This window comes from Lagenorhynchus albirostris, chromosome 1 (genome assembly GCF_949774975.1).
Source record: "Lagenorhynchus albirostris chromosome 1, mLagAlb1.1, whole genome shotgun sequence".
In the NCBI taxonomy this organism is placed as follows: domain Eukaryota; kingdom Metazoa; phylum Chordata; class Mammalia; order Artiodactyla; family Delphinidae; genus Lagenorhynchus; species Lagenorhynchus albirostris.
Genome location: NC_083095.1, coordinates 166901845 through 166913967, shown reverse-complemented (window position 1 = coordinate 166913967; position 12123 = coordinate 166901845). Strand labels below are relative to the sequence as shown.

Here is a 12123-nt window from a genome sequence, read left to right as displayed (position 1 = left end):
GTATTAGCTTCAATGGACAAAGGAATGCGATTCTTTCAAGGGTGTTCGCTAATGCTGATTAAGAAAAGCCCAAGTTTGCAGGTTGAGGTATGACCTGCTTTGAATCCCAGGACTTCTAACCCTAACAGACAATACTACCCACCAGTTTCCCCTTTAGGGACAGGCAAGAGTTCTAATAAGGAAGAGAACTGGAGAGATGCCCCCTTTGGTCTGTATCTCAGTCATCAAGACTGACAGATGGGAGCCTTAGCCAGGCATTGGCAGATGGCTGTAAAATGAATTCAGTAACATTAGCATTAGCCATACATATACTGTAGAAAACCAAGTACTGTGCTGGGTCTGCACATTTACTCAAGCACTAAACATAAAGTAGAGCTAAGCCAGCACAAGACAGGCGAGTCGCCTCCCGGATCAGCTGAGAAAATGCCAGTCTTAATAGATTCAAGGGTGATTTAGTGACACTGGTGTCCCACTGGCTGACAGTTAATCCAGATACCCGAGCTTCCCCTCCCACCTGTGTGCACACATCCTAGGTTGAGCCCTCAGTTCAGAGAGACTACCTTTTGCTCAAAATATACAAACATGCTCATGGAAAGAAGTTAGAAGAAAAACTGTACTTACTTCAACTCAGACTCTGAAGAGTTTAAAGGCAAACTGAGAAGCTAATAGATACATGTCAGTACTTACTATATAGCATTTACATAATGGCTACTGGCTAGATCAGTGATTACTAAGTGCTGACCCAAGGAATGCACTGTATCAGAATCACTAGGGGGGAGTGTTTACAAATATAAATTATCAGCCCTCTACTCCCACCCCCCAGATACTGACTCAGTGAAACAGGTGTAGGAATTGGGGGAGGGGAGCTAGGGGGTGCGGCCCAGTTACCTTTATTTTTTTCAAAGTACCCCTCGTGACTCTGATGCCCAAACAGGCTTGAGAACTACTAGGCTAAATCGTCAGATGTTCTCAAATATAGATGCAATTTATGAAGAGTGTCCATTCTACACAATTATTCAGTTTCTGGGTCTTATTTTTTCCCTCGAGTGAACCCAAGGAAGCTAGAGTTTTCAGTAAAACATCATTTCATTAACAATATTAGAACTACTATTGTTTCTACAACTTGAGGCTGATCAAGGTAATTCTGGAAGAGACTGTATCTTATAACATCTCTACAAATGATTAGAAATCTGCTGATTTTTCAGATCACAACCACTGGTATAATCTACACTACTGACTTTGAATTTCCAGAGTTAGAAACCTGAGATACCTAAGTTAAAATCTGAAATTAATCAAATTAATGAGGATGCTTTGCTAATAGCTTTACTATTGTATCCAGAAAGTGGCCAGATGTTCAGCTGTCTTCAATTCAACTGCTATTTCTGATTATAATGTGTTCTAAATGGTTTAATAAGATTCAAAAAACTTGACCTAATTGAATCTTTTTCTCTTACTTTTCAATGAATTTCAAAGGTGTAAGTATTTATGACTTTTTAAAGAACTTTGTGAGGCTTGCCATCACCCCCTTTGCTATACCAACGCATTCTGGCAAACGTCCCCCAAACATCCACCAGCCAAGAAACCTTTAAGGGTGATTATGTGTGTGACTTTCTTTTTTTAATTGTATAATTCATTTATACAGAGAAATCATTTGGATGTAACTATTTACAGTCTTTTTCAATTTTCATTTCCACTGGCCAAATATAGTTCACATAATAGTCAACATTTACTTGAGCTGATCACCATTACAAATCTGCCATGACATAGGGCTTTTAGCACCCCCGCCTTAAAGACTACGATCTCATTTGAACAGAAACATTTCATAGTAAAAGATTCACCAGTCTCTTATGAATACATCTGCCAAAACTGATCTCATATGGTCAAATTTTCAACACATTTTCTTTTCAAACCCATTATTTGCAAGTATTGTAAACCAAGGCAAATACAGTTCACTTCCCTCAAGCCTTCTACAACTTACTACACACTCTCAAGTTTAGCTTTTACTATCTTTCATAAATGTCTGACACAACCAGACATTTTTTACTTTAAGACAAAACTACACTCTTTTTCCCTCTTTTTTTTTTTTTTAATACTTATTACCAGCCAACTTCCTTCCCTCTTGCTTTTCAGACAATATTAACTTTCCATGAAATCCTTAAGGTGGTTTTCTTTCAGTAGTCCAGAATATACTGAGTCATTTCATGTATGTTCTAACCCTGAAATACTACACTTTAAAAACTGCAATTTTCTTAACTGGCTCAAAAACAGTATGGCTTGATTTCACTTGGTAAAGTTAATATGATTTAAAAAAATACACACACACACACACACACACACACACACACACACACACACACACATTTTTAATCAAGGAAGAAAAACACTTTAAAGACATGCCAATTTGAAAAGGCATCAAAGTAAAAAAATAAAAGCAAATACTAAAAACTACTTTACAATGAAAAAATTAAATAATTGGCAGGTTAAATCAATGAAAAATGAGGAATGTGCAGTGAAAAACAAACTAATAAAAAGCATTCCAGTTGGTAAAATGGAAAACCTATTAAGTTTTGTTTTTCCAAGGAACTTATGTTTCAACATAAATTCTGAAATATTGCAAACATATATTCCAAGTAGATCTTAGATGCCGATGTTAAAATTTCAAATTCTGCATGCAAAGTTTATCAAATAAACACTGGTAAAATCCTTGTATTTGCAAAATTTTAAGCTTTGGCCAATATTATAAACATCACAATTGGTATTAAAAAGTGATGGGGCTTCCCTGGTGGCGCAGTGGTTGAGAGTCTGCCTGCCGATGCAGGGGACACGGGTTCGTGCCCTGGTCCGGGAAGATCCCACATGCCACGGAGCGGCTGGGCCCCTGAGCCATGGCCGCTGAGCCTGTGCGTCCGGAGCCTGTGCTCTGCAATGGGAGAGGCCACAACAGTGAGAGGCCCGCATAACGCAAAAAAGAAAAAGAAAAAAAAAAGTCACGATGAATGCAGAATGAAGAGAAAACCCATTTCCTAAGTATTTCATTTGATTAAAAATACCAGACTTACATGTTCTAGATGATCTGAGGAAAAAAAAAACCACTGCAGTTTAACAGTAATCTGCATATATATCTTTAGCTGCCATTAAAAAAAATTAAAAAATAAAAAACCACCACCAAAACCCAACCAAAAACACAGAAAATGTGAAGACTGGTATTAAGTAACCCTGCAACGCTCCCATACTCACATTACAAGAAAGAACAACTGTACACAGTTATAAATAAAGTCTCTCCCCCGGTTACCACAGAGCTTCCTTTACACCAGTGTCTCTTTCCGCTTGCCACCGACCTGGGCTTTGTCCCTGGCTTTTCGGAGGCCAGCCTGGGCTCGGGGCGCTTTTGTGCCCTTAGCATTGTCTGCTGTGTGCACCGGGGTGCCACTTTCGGAAGCGTCTCCATCAACTTCCACCTGAGTCACGCTGGATGCCGTGGACGCCCGTCTCTGGGCCCTGGCATTGCTGGCAGGGGGGCAGTTCTCTCCGTACTCCTCGTGGGGCTCCGGCAAGCCCTGCAGCTCAGAGGGGCTGGTGGCCTGTCGGGAAGGGGCCATGGCAGCTCGGATACAATTGAACCACTGCTGCTTGTGGAACACATCATTGGCTTGTAAAGTGTGGGACTGGCCTGGAGAGGGGTCTTGGAAGCGAACTCGAAAGATATTTTTAGCTAGAAAAAGAAAAATTAAAAAATGGAAATCAGACTTAAAAAGTTTATTCTAGATAAAGTGAATATGGGTGCTGGTATTTATACAGCATGCACATGTTAGGCAGATACATTACATAGTGCCTAGATGTTACTTATTAGGTACATGTGCTGGTGTCAGAGCAGCACAGCACCTGCCAACTCAAGGAGTGTAATAGGTATAGGATGATGGAACCCATTTCATTTTTAGTTTTTTGTGTGGGGACAGAATTCTTATAGATTAAAACTGAGTTTATGATTATTGAAACTATTTTAAAGCGTGTATTTTTACCTTTATCTGAATTGCTGAAAGCCCCTCGAAAGGACCCTCCCATCCTCACATCTCCATCCTGCAGGTCTTCCAAGACCAGCTCCTGGATTGGGATTGGCTGCCGGTAAACCTGGTAGGAGTGACGCTCGTTTCGTGTAACAGGCCGAGTCAAAACCAAGATGTCTTGAAACAGGAAAATGTAGAGTTTCTGGAGAAATGAGAAAAAAAAAATGCTTCCTAAATATGGAACTTTGTGACTTTAAGTTGACTGAAATCCATTGTAAAAACAACTTGATTTGATCTTACTAATTTCATCAAATTGATTTACTAAGATCCCCCTTACAAATGACTTCATAACGATGGTGATTTTAAAGTTATGCATGTTCTCCTCGGAGAGCTTTTGTCATCACAGACTATATGCAACTTTTTTATCCGTGTGTAACATTAGATTCAGCAGCAGCTGAGCAAACGCTATGCACCACAAAGACCTGACTGTTGGTGGTAACGTGACTGGAAACACCAGGACTGTACACCACAGTCTTCTAACAGGGTGAGAATTTAAAAATGTAAGCTGGTAAAAATGTTAATTGTTCTGTTTTGTCCCACATAAATTTAAGCTTTTATAGAACAATGAGGCCTCATGATAGAAATCAGAGATGAAAGATTAACTCTTTTCCAAAAAAGAACCTCAACTTACAAATTGGGCTTCTGAAAAGCACGTAATGAAATAAAAATACCATCCCATGCTTATACTTAGTTCTAGCAGGTAACTTTGTAATTAAGATTTAAAAAACAAGTTTGCTCTCATTCAATCTGCTACAAAAATTTGTTTAGTAGTGCTAAAAACTACTTCTATTACTATAAACTCTGCAAAAAATTTTTTTGAAGGATCTGCTTTTTTATTAAACATCATAAAACTAATAATTTATTTAGAAAGGAACCCCTAGCCAAACAAGTTGATTTATGCTTCAAAACTAAAAAATAAATGATTACTGATTCTCCACCAAGACATTTAACTTATTCGGTAATGACAGAAACCAAATGTTTGCTTTACCAAAGCTGGTAACATAAAATCCAGTTACCTTCTTTCAGTATGTGATGAGTTTATTTTATAAACCTGCTTCATAATCAATGTGGAAAAAAATTAAACAGTGAGAAAAGGGCAGTAACTGCTCACTTCATATGTTAGTGTCCAAATGCACTTACATGTCCATTTTTATTTTTCAGTTCCCCATGGCAAAGCAATACTTTGCTAGCTTCAATTCTAGGGTCCTTCTGCTTTTCATCCAGATACTCCAGCTTGTCAATATAATACTGGCATTCTGATTCACCTTTCTTCAAGTTGATATCAGAGAGAACTCCTTGTATTATCAATATCTAAAAATAATAAAAAAAAAATCAATGTAGCATTTTCAGCATATTAGTTTATCCTGTTTCCCTACAGGACTAAAATGTCACATTAAAATGATAAAATGTTAAAGCTTGAAGGGACTCTAGAAATCGGGTAATTCAGCCGTCCCTTCATTTTACAGCCTCAGCCAAATGGGTGATTTGCCCAAAGTCACACAGCTAGCTGATGGAAGAGATCAGATTAGAATCCGGTCTTCTAACTAAAATATAAATATAAAATGTGTTATGTATTACACATCTCTTTATTAGTGCACAGTGCAGTAACATACGAGAACTTAAAACGACTACAGAAAACTTCACTGTGCTGATTCAACATGCAGACAGTGTGAGAGTATCATTGTATATCTTTCTCAGGCAAGCTAATATGTAAACTTGAAAAACGTAAGAATCACTTATTGGACTACTTACAGCTTCCTCCAGAAGCTGAACATCAGAGTGGTCTTTTGGAGTGTGTCTAAGAATTTCTTTCAACAGTAAAGGGTATTTAACGAGGCGGCTTCGAGGAATATCTAGGAAGCTCCAAAGATCTAGTTTTCGACTGAAGGGAGACTCAAGACATCGCTGGAGGAAGTCTTGGACTCTTGGATCTTGTTTCTTTTGATCAAGAAGAGCTTTGGCTGCCAGCTGGTTACTGCAGTAGCCTTTGTAGGCATTCAAGCCTGGCAACTGAAGAGTAATAAGAGAAAACAAAGTATAATGAGTTCCTGTTACAATTTAGTCCATTAGTAAGACTGTGGACACAAAACAGAAAACTTATAGCTATTCTTTTTTTTAATCAAAAGCTTATTATATGATCCTTTGAGGTTTATCACAGTAGTTCAGAATCAGTTTAACATTTGAAAAACCAACATAATTTACCATAGAATACTTATAGCTATTCTTGAAAGTTTTAACAAGCTGTGAAAATTCTCCTGCAGGTGATAATGGGGGTTGGATAGTATTTCGGGCCAATCTGAGAATGCCCTTTTTCAATTTCCCTAATATGGCTAAATCCAAACAAAGACTCATGCCTCCTACTTCCCCAGCCTCAGTTACATGCTGGTCTCCTGTATTCCCAGGACACCTGAGCCCTCCTCTCTCACATTCTTCAACAGCCTTGAGACTGGTTATTTACTGCCTGTTCTCTCACTTGACTATAAATGCAGAGACCATCTTTTATCACTGAATCTCTAGTCACCCCTCCTAGAACAGTGGCTGGCATCTGGCAGGCACTCAAATGTTAACTGAGAGAATAAAACAGATAACTGATGGTATATAATGTGGGAATTCTGTCTAAGGAGGAACATATTCTTAAAACAAATGAAACTGCATCATTCATGAAATATTTTTTAAACAGAGACTATAACTTCTACAGCTATGTAAATTTGTTCAGTTTTAACGCCTTATTTATCTGATTTTAGAATCCAGTAACTGGATCAAATCAATGTGATATTGATCATAAATGACAAGTCTGGCACATCTGTATAAACCTATCTGAAGGCAACAACTTGCTACATACCCAGTTCACAAGAATGTGACCAATCTGCTCTACTGTTCCACCAGGCTTGGTTGCTTCTCCTATTCTTGCCAACAAATCTGAAGTGTAAAGAAGCAGAAATGCCAATAGGTTTATTTAAAAAATAATTCAGGGAGGAGCAAGATAGGGGCAGGGGATTAAGAGGTACAAACTACTGTGTATAATATAAATAAGCTACAAGGATATATTGTACAGCACAGGGTATATAGTCAATATTTTATAGTAACTTTAAATGGAGTATAATCTATAAAAAATCTTAATCACTATGCTGTACACCTGAAACTAATATAATATTTAAATTAACTATACTTCAATAAAAATTTAAAAAATATTCAGCACTAAGTTAGAAGTTTAGATTTAAAATTACTTGTTACTGCTGTTCAGAATCCTATGAAAATTAGGTAGCATATCTTACCTTCATGCAGGGGTATATAAGCATCCAAATCACCAAATATCTGTGTGAGTTCCTCTTCTGACATAATAGACAACTTTAACATGGGGTCATGGTAGGCCTGTCAGAGGGGAGAAATGTGTCACACAAAGAGATCAAGCAAATAAAATATGATGAGAGATCTGTACTTGAATGCAAGCATGACGAACTATGTAAAACTAGTGTGGATTCTATTTTATACATAAAAGAAATTAAAGTATATGTTAAGCCCAAAATAGACTTACTGATATTCATATTTGAAGAGATGCATCTAATAAACCTCATCTAAAAGAAGTATTCACCAGTAGATATTCTCTACTTTTCAACTTCTAAAGGTAAGAAAATCATCCTTTAGAATTTGTGAAATGTAATTTTTAAAAACTATGGCACATGATAGAAAGTTATTTACTGACCTTTCTTGCAAGCTTGAGATCCTCAATTAAATCCTGTTCACCTCGGGACATTTCATATATTGCCTAAAAAAAAATCCAGCCAACATCATAGATCACTCCTCCCTTTGAGAAACAAAAATTACATACAACTGGTATTTACCATTTAACTGACGTTTTGAACGGCGTTTTTTAAAGTGATTCCGTCTGAAAACTAATTCAGAATGGAATCTCAAATTAGCGGATGCCGTAGGTTTCATAATTCTACCCCATCCGAGTTGTTAAACTGGATGACCATCCCCCATCTCAGGTGCTGCTCAGCATGTGTTATGAATGGCATTCAAGTACAAAAATGCAAGTTTATCTTGCCATAGGCATTAGTTTGCTATTCTTCTGGCAAAACATATGTTTAAGAATCAGGGTCGGGGCTTCCCTGGTGGCGCAGTGGTTGAGAGTCTGCCTGCCGATGCAGGGGACACAGGTTCGTGCCCCGGTCCGGGAGGATCCCACATGCCGCAGAGCGGCTGGGCCCGTGAGCCATGGCCGCTAAGCCTGTGCTCCGCAATGGGAGCAGCCACACAGTGAGAGGCCCGCGTACCGCAAAAAAAAAAACAAAACAGAATCAGGGTCTATTTTTTTTTAGTTTAAGCCAGTACACATGGTCTTGCTACTGAGCATGGCACACCTCCTGACGTTTGATCTCTCTGGAGGTTAAAGACTGCTTCATGTTGACGTCTAACATCTCTGACCACAGGGCACTGCTTCTCCTTTTGGTGGGCGCCGGGACTGTAGACCTGCTGGATAACTTCTGGGCAGAAGCGGGGGATCTGTTGTCACCACGAAGGGTAAATGACTGAAAAGAAAAGAAAGAGGTGAACGAGAAGAAGGTTTGGAGGATACAGGAATTATTACTTTTTTTTCTTAAAAAAAAATGGAAAGACAAATTAAAAGCAAGGTTCTGAGAATTTCTCTATGCATAAAACAATCATTTATCCAAGCTTCTACCTAGCAGTATTCTAAATATTTATCAGTCAAAATTCTCTCTGGGAATAAAAACTATCAAAGATCTTGCTTTGATATAAGATACAAACTAATATAATGAGGTTATATAAATATTGTTCTGGCAACAATATGCCTTACCAGCACATTCCAAAAAAGGAAAGTTATGTTTAAGTATAATAGTAAAAACCTGTTTGTATGACTCAAAGAAAATGCAAATTTTAGGCTTCTATAAAAAGTCCCCTCACTACATTACTTGTCCCTACCTGTATGGTTTGACCAAATCGTCTGACGGCTCCATTTCTTACAGGAGAAATTAAATTTGCCAAGGATGTGACCCGAGCTAGAGGCCGAACTCTTTTATTGCTTGGCTCCTGTGAAAACAAAAACAAGTTATACTAAATGTGTGTTTAGGTGTAATGATTTCAAACAAGTTTGGACAAAGTTAAGCCCTCTCAAAAACCAGATATTTGTACAGTATAAAATGCAGAAACATGGAACTCTGAAAATGAATGTTGTTTTTCATTGTTGAAATACAAAGAACACTAAAGAATAACAGTAATTTATTAAATAATAAATGGTATAAGAAAGGCCAGTCAAATATCTGAACATCACTCTGAGAACATAACATACTATCATTAAACAGAAAAAAACCCAAAATTAAAACAAACAGTTAGATTCTAAAAACCTTTAGAAGCTTTTAGCTTAATATAGAGAGTAACTTTTAAAAAACACCCCCTTATTTAGAAAAATTTCAAACATACACAAAAGGGGAGAACAGCATAATGGACCTCATGTACTTAATCACTCAGCTTCAGTGGTTTTTAGTATAACAATTTGTTTCATCTCTGCCTCTACTGAAATATTTTAAAGCAAATGCCAGACATTCTATCATTTTACTCCTGAATACTTCAGTTAGAGAATAGCTTTTAAATGAACACATCTGACATTGGAATGGGTCAGCTCTAAAGGCAGTGAGGTAGGTCCCTGTTGTGGAGGTATTCTAGCACAGTTAGGACAGTGGTTAAGAGGACACTCCGCCTCTGGAATCAGACTGACTGGGCCCAAATCCTGGTTTGGACACTTGATAGGAAACATCCTCGGTCCCAGTTTTCTCATCTGTAAAATGGGGTTAATATTAGAACTTCTCTTATAAAGGTGTTATGAAGATTAAGGTATGTTTAAAGGGCTCAGAACAGTTCTTGGAGCATACTAAGTTTTACCCATTACTAACATTCTTTCTTAGGAATATTTCCACTTACTATGTAAATGCTGGTATTTATAAATAATTAGATCCTCTTTCATACATTTAATTAACTTCAAGGAAAAATATATACAAATTCAGAGGACATATTATTTTACATGTATTGTTTTTAAAATAATAATAGTATAGCAAACATCATTTATCATTCAAAGACCTCAAAATTTTACAAATTTTTTTATTACTCTAATTTTACTGCTAGGAAAATGGAGGCATACCATTAGGTGACTCACACAGCTATTGAGATAAAGAAGGCCAGATCACAGAACAGGCCTATCCTTTATGATGTCTATGGAGCATAATTATTTGTTTATATTTGGTGCCTTTGACAATTGTGGCATACTTGACAAAATAATTTTAACGAGACTTCAGAAGGATATACGATAAAAAATTATATAAAAATTACCACTTAAAAATGACAGATAAAAAAATTTTTTTCCTAAGAATTATTTGATATGACCAATCAAAGAATTGATTGGTCATAAAAAAGAGATGAGGAAAGTGAGTAAAAATAATTCCCTAAGAATAATTTAAAAGTAAAGTGGCAGAAAGGGTTAAAATCCTCTGGAAAGAAACTTAAATGATTTGAATATTCAAAGAAGCAGTTAGACTTATTAAAGCTCCTAAAGGTATATACACATATGAGGAGGGAATGTGACCCACTAAGGTAAGAAGACTTTGTGGACAACCAACAGGGTTCAGGCCCCTGAGTCCTTAAGAGGTGGTGCTGTAGACCAACCCTCCCCCGCCAAAATAATTAACTCCAAAGTAAAACTATGACTATAAAGCCACTAATGTGCCAATGTTAAATGAACCGAAAAAGAAGGCTCCAGGATATGTAGTAAAATGACACTGTGTGGCCAAGGCCATGTGTGGATGCCTTTACCAGACCCATCTGTGCGAGACTGAAGCGACACATGCATGGGCAGAAGGCGGCAGAAGGCATTCCTTTCTCTTGAGTAAAGACAGGACAAAGACGCTTCTGTTTGAATGGGGATATAATTACCTCACAAAGTAAGATATGCCAACGCCAACTAGAAACAAAGCAGTTGTCAGAAAGTTCTGTTCCATAGTTTGGAAAGAGGTTAATTCCTCTTCCTTGTTTAGATCATAACCCATTTGACTTCCTAGTAAATCATAAAATATTTAATTTCAATTTAAAAGTGTTTGGAAAGGTGCTCTTCCCAGTGAAGTTGAAAGGAAACGTTAGTTTAGCTGGAAGGAAAAGAATTTTTGATATCTAATTTAATACATAAAATCAAAAAATTCTTATCTTTGGATCAGTACAACTATTAATTTCCTGGTAATTTAAAACTGTGATATTTAAAATAAAAACTACAGAATTTAGATTTAGATAATTAAGTGTAAACATATCTAAAGCACCTTTCTGAAACTAAAACTCTGAAATGTGGATTTTGTCTCTTTAGTGTGTCAGGATATAATGCTAATAAGCAGTATTTTGTTATTAAATATGTTCCACAGTCCTTTAGAAACCCACCTATAATCTCACTTCTTCACAAAGAGATGTTAGTCTCAGGGCTGTATCTAATCTAAAACGTCTGGTAAGAGCGCCTGGCTAGCTCAGTCAGTACAGCATGATACTCTTAAATCTCTCTGTACCAAAGTAGTGCTGAATCAGGAAGTACATGGGGGAGGAGGTGGGGTGGGAGGACACCTTGTACTTTTCACACAGGCTTTTAAGATCCAAAAGTAACTCTCCTGCCTTACTGAAAGTTCATATGTGATGAATGTTTGGCAGACACAACACAAACTTTTAGCATATATATTTACTTCAAAAGTATGAAGAATTTTAATGAATAAAATAACTCAAAAAGTGTGACTGAAATGTAAAGGCTTAATACTGAATATGGCTCACGAATTTCAGGATAAATACATTATTTGAAAAAAATCATACAGACAGCTTTTGTGGAAAAGTGTTATGAACTACGCATTCACAGGTCACCTACAGGGTAGGGACAAAAAATTGTCTCTTTATTGATTAGAATTTGGTTCATGTGAGCTACAACCAAAAGCAGTTTTTCTTTAGAGGTCTAGACGAGCCACTTTATTTTGGTTTGGTGTTTTGAGAGCTGGGATTCCGCCCACCTCTGCCCCTTTGC

General features: G+C 37.2%; 1 protein-coding gene across 2 annotated transcripts in view; it reads right to left on the bottom strand.

Moving 5' to 3' along the window:
* Positions 1-1595: 1595 nt before the first annotated feature.
* NET1 (neuroepithelial cell transforming 1) overlaps positions 1596-12123 on the bottom strand; it is a 53222-nt gene continuing 42694 nt past the window's right edge. For both annotated transcript variants that reach the window (XM_060159394.1, XM_060159403.1), the window contains 9 exons: positions 9009-9116; positions 8429-8596; positions 7768-7830; positions 7340-7436; positions 6907-6983; positions 5817-6074; positions 5205-5375; positions 4020-4206; positions 1596-3712 (listed from right to left, as the gene is read on the bottom strand). In XM_060159394.1, coding sequence (XP_060015377.1) covers positions 3306-3712; positions 4020-4206; positions 5205-5375; positions 5817-6074; positions 6907-6983; positions 7340-7436; positions 7768-7830; positions 8429-8596; positions 9009-9116 — 1536 coding nt within the window. In that variant the 3' untranslated portion in view covers positions 1596-3305. The remainder of the gene's footprint in view (positions 3713-4019; positions 4207-5204; positions 5376-5816; positions 6075-6906; positions 6984-7339; positions 7437-7767; positions 7831-8428; positions 8597-9008; positions 9117-12123) is intronic.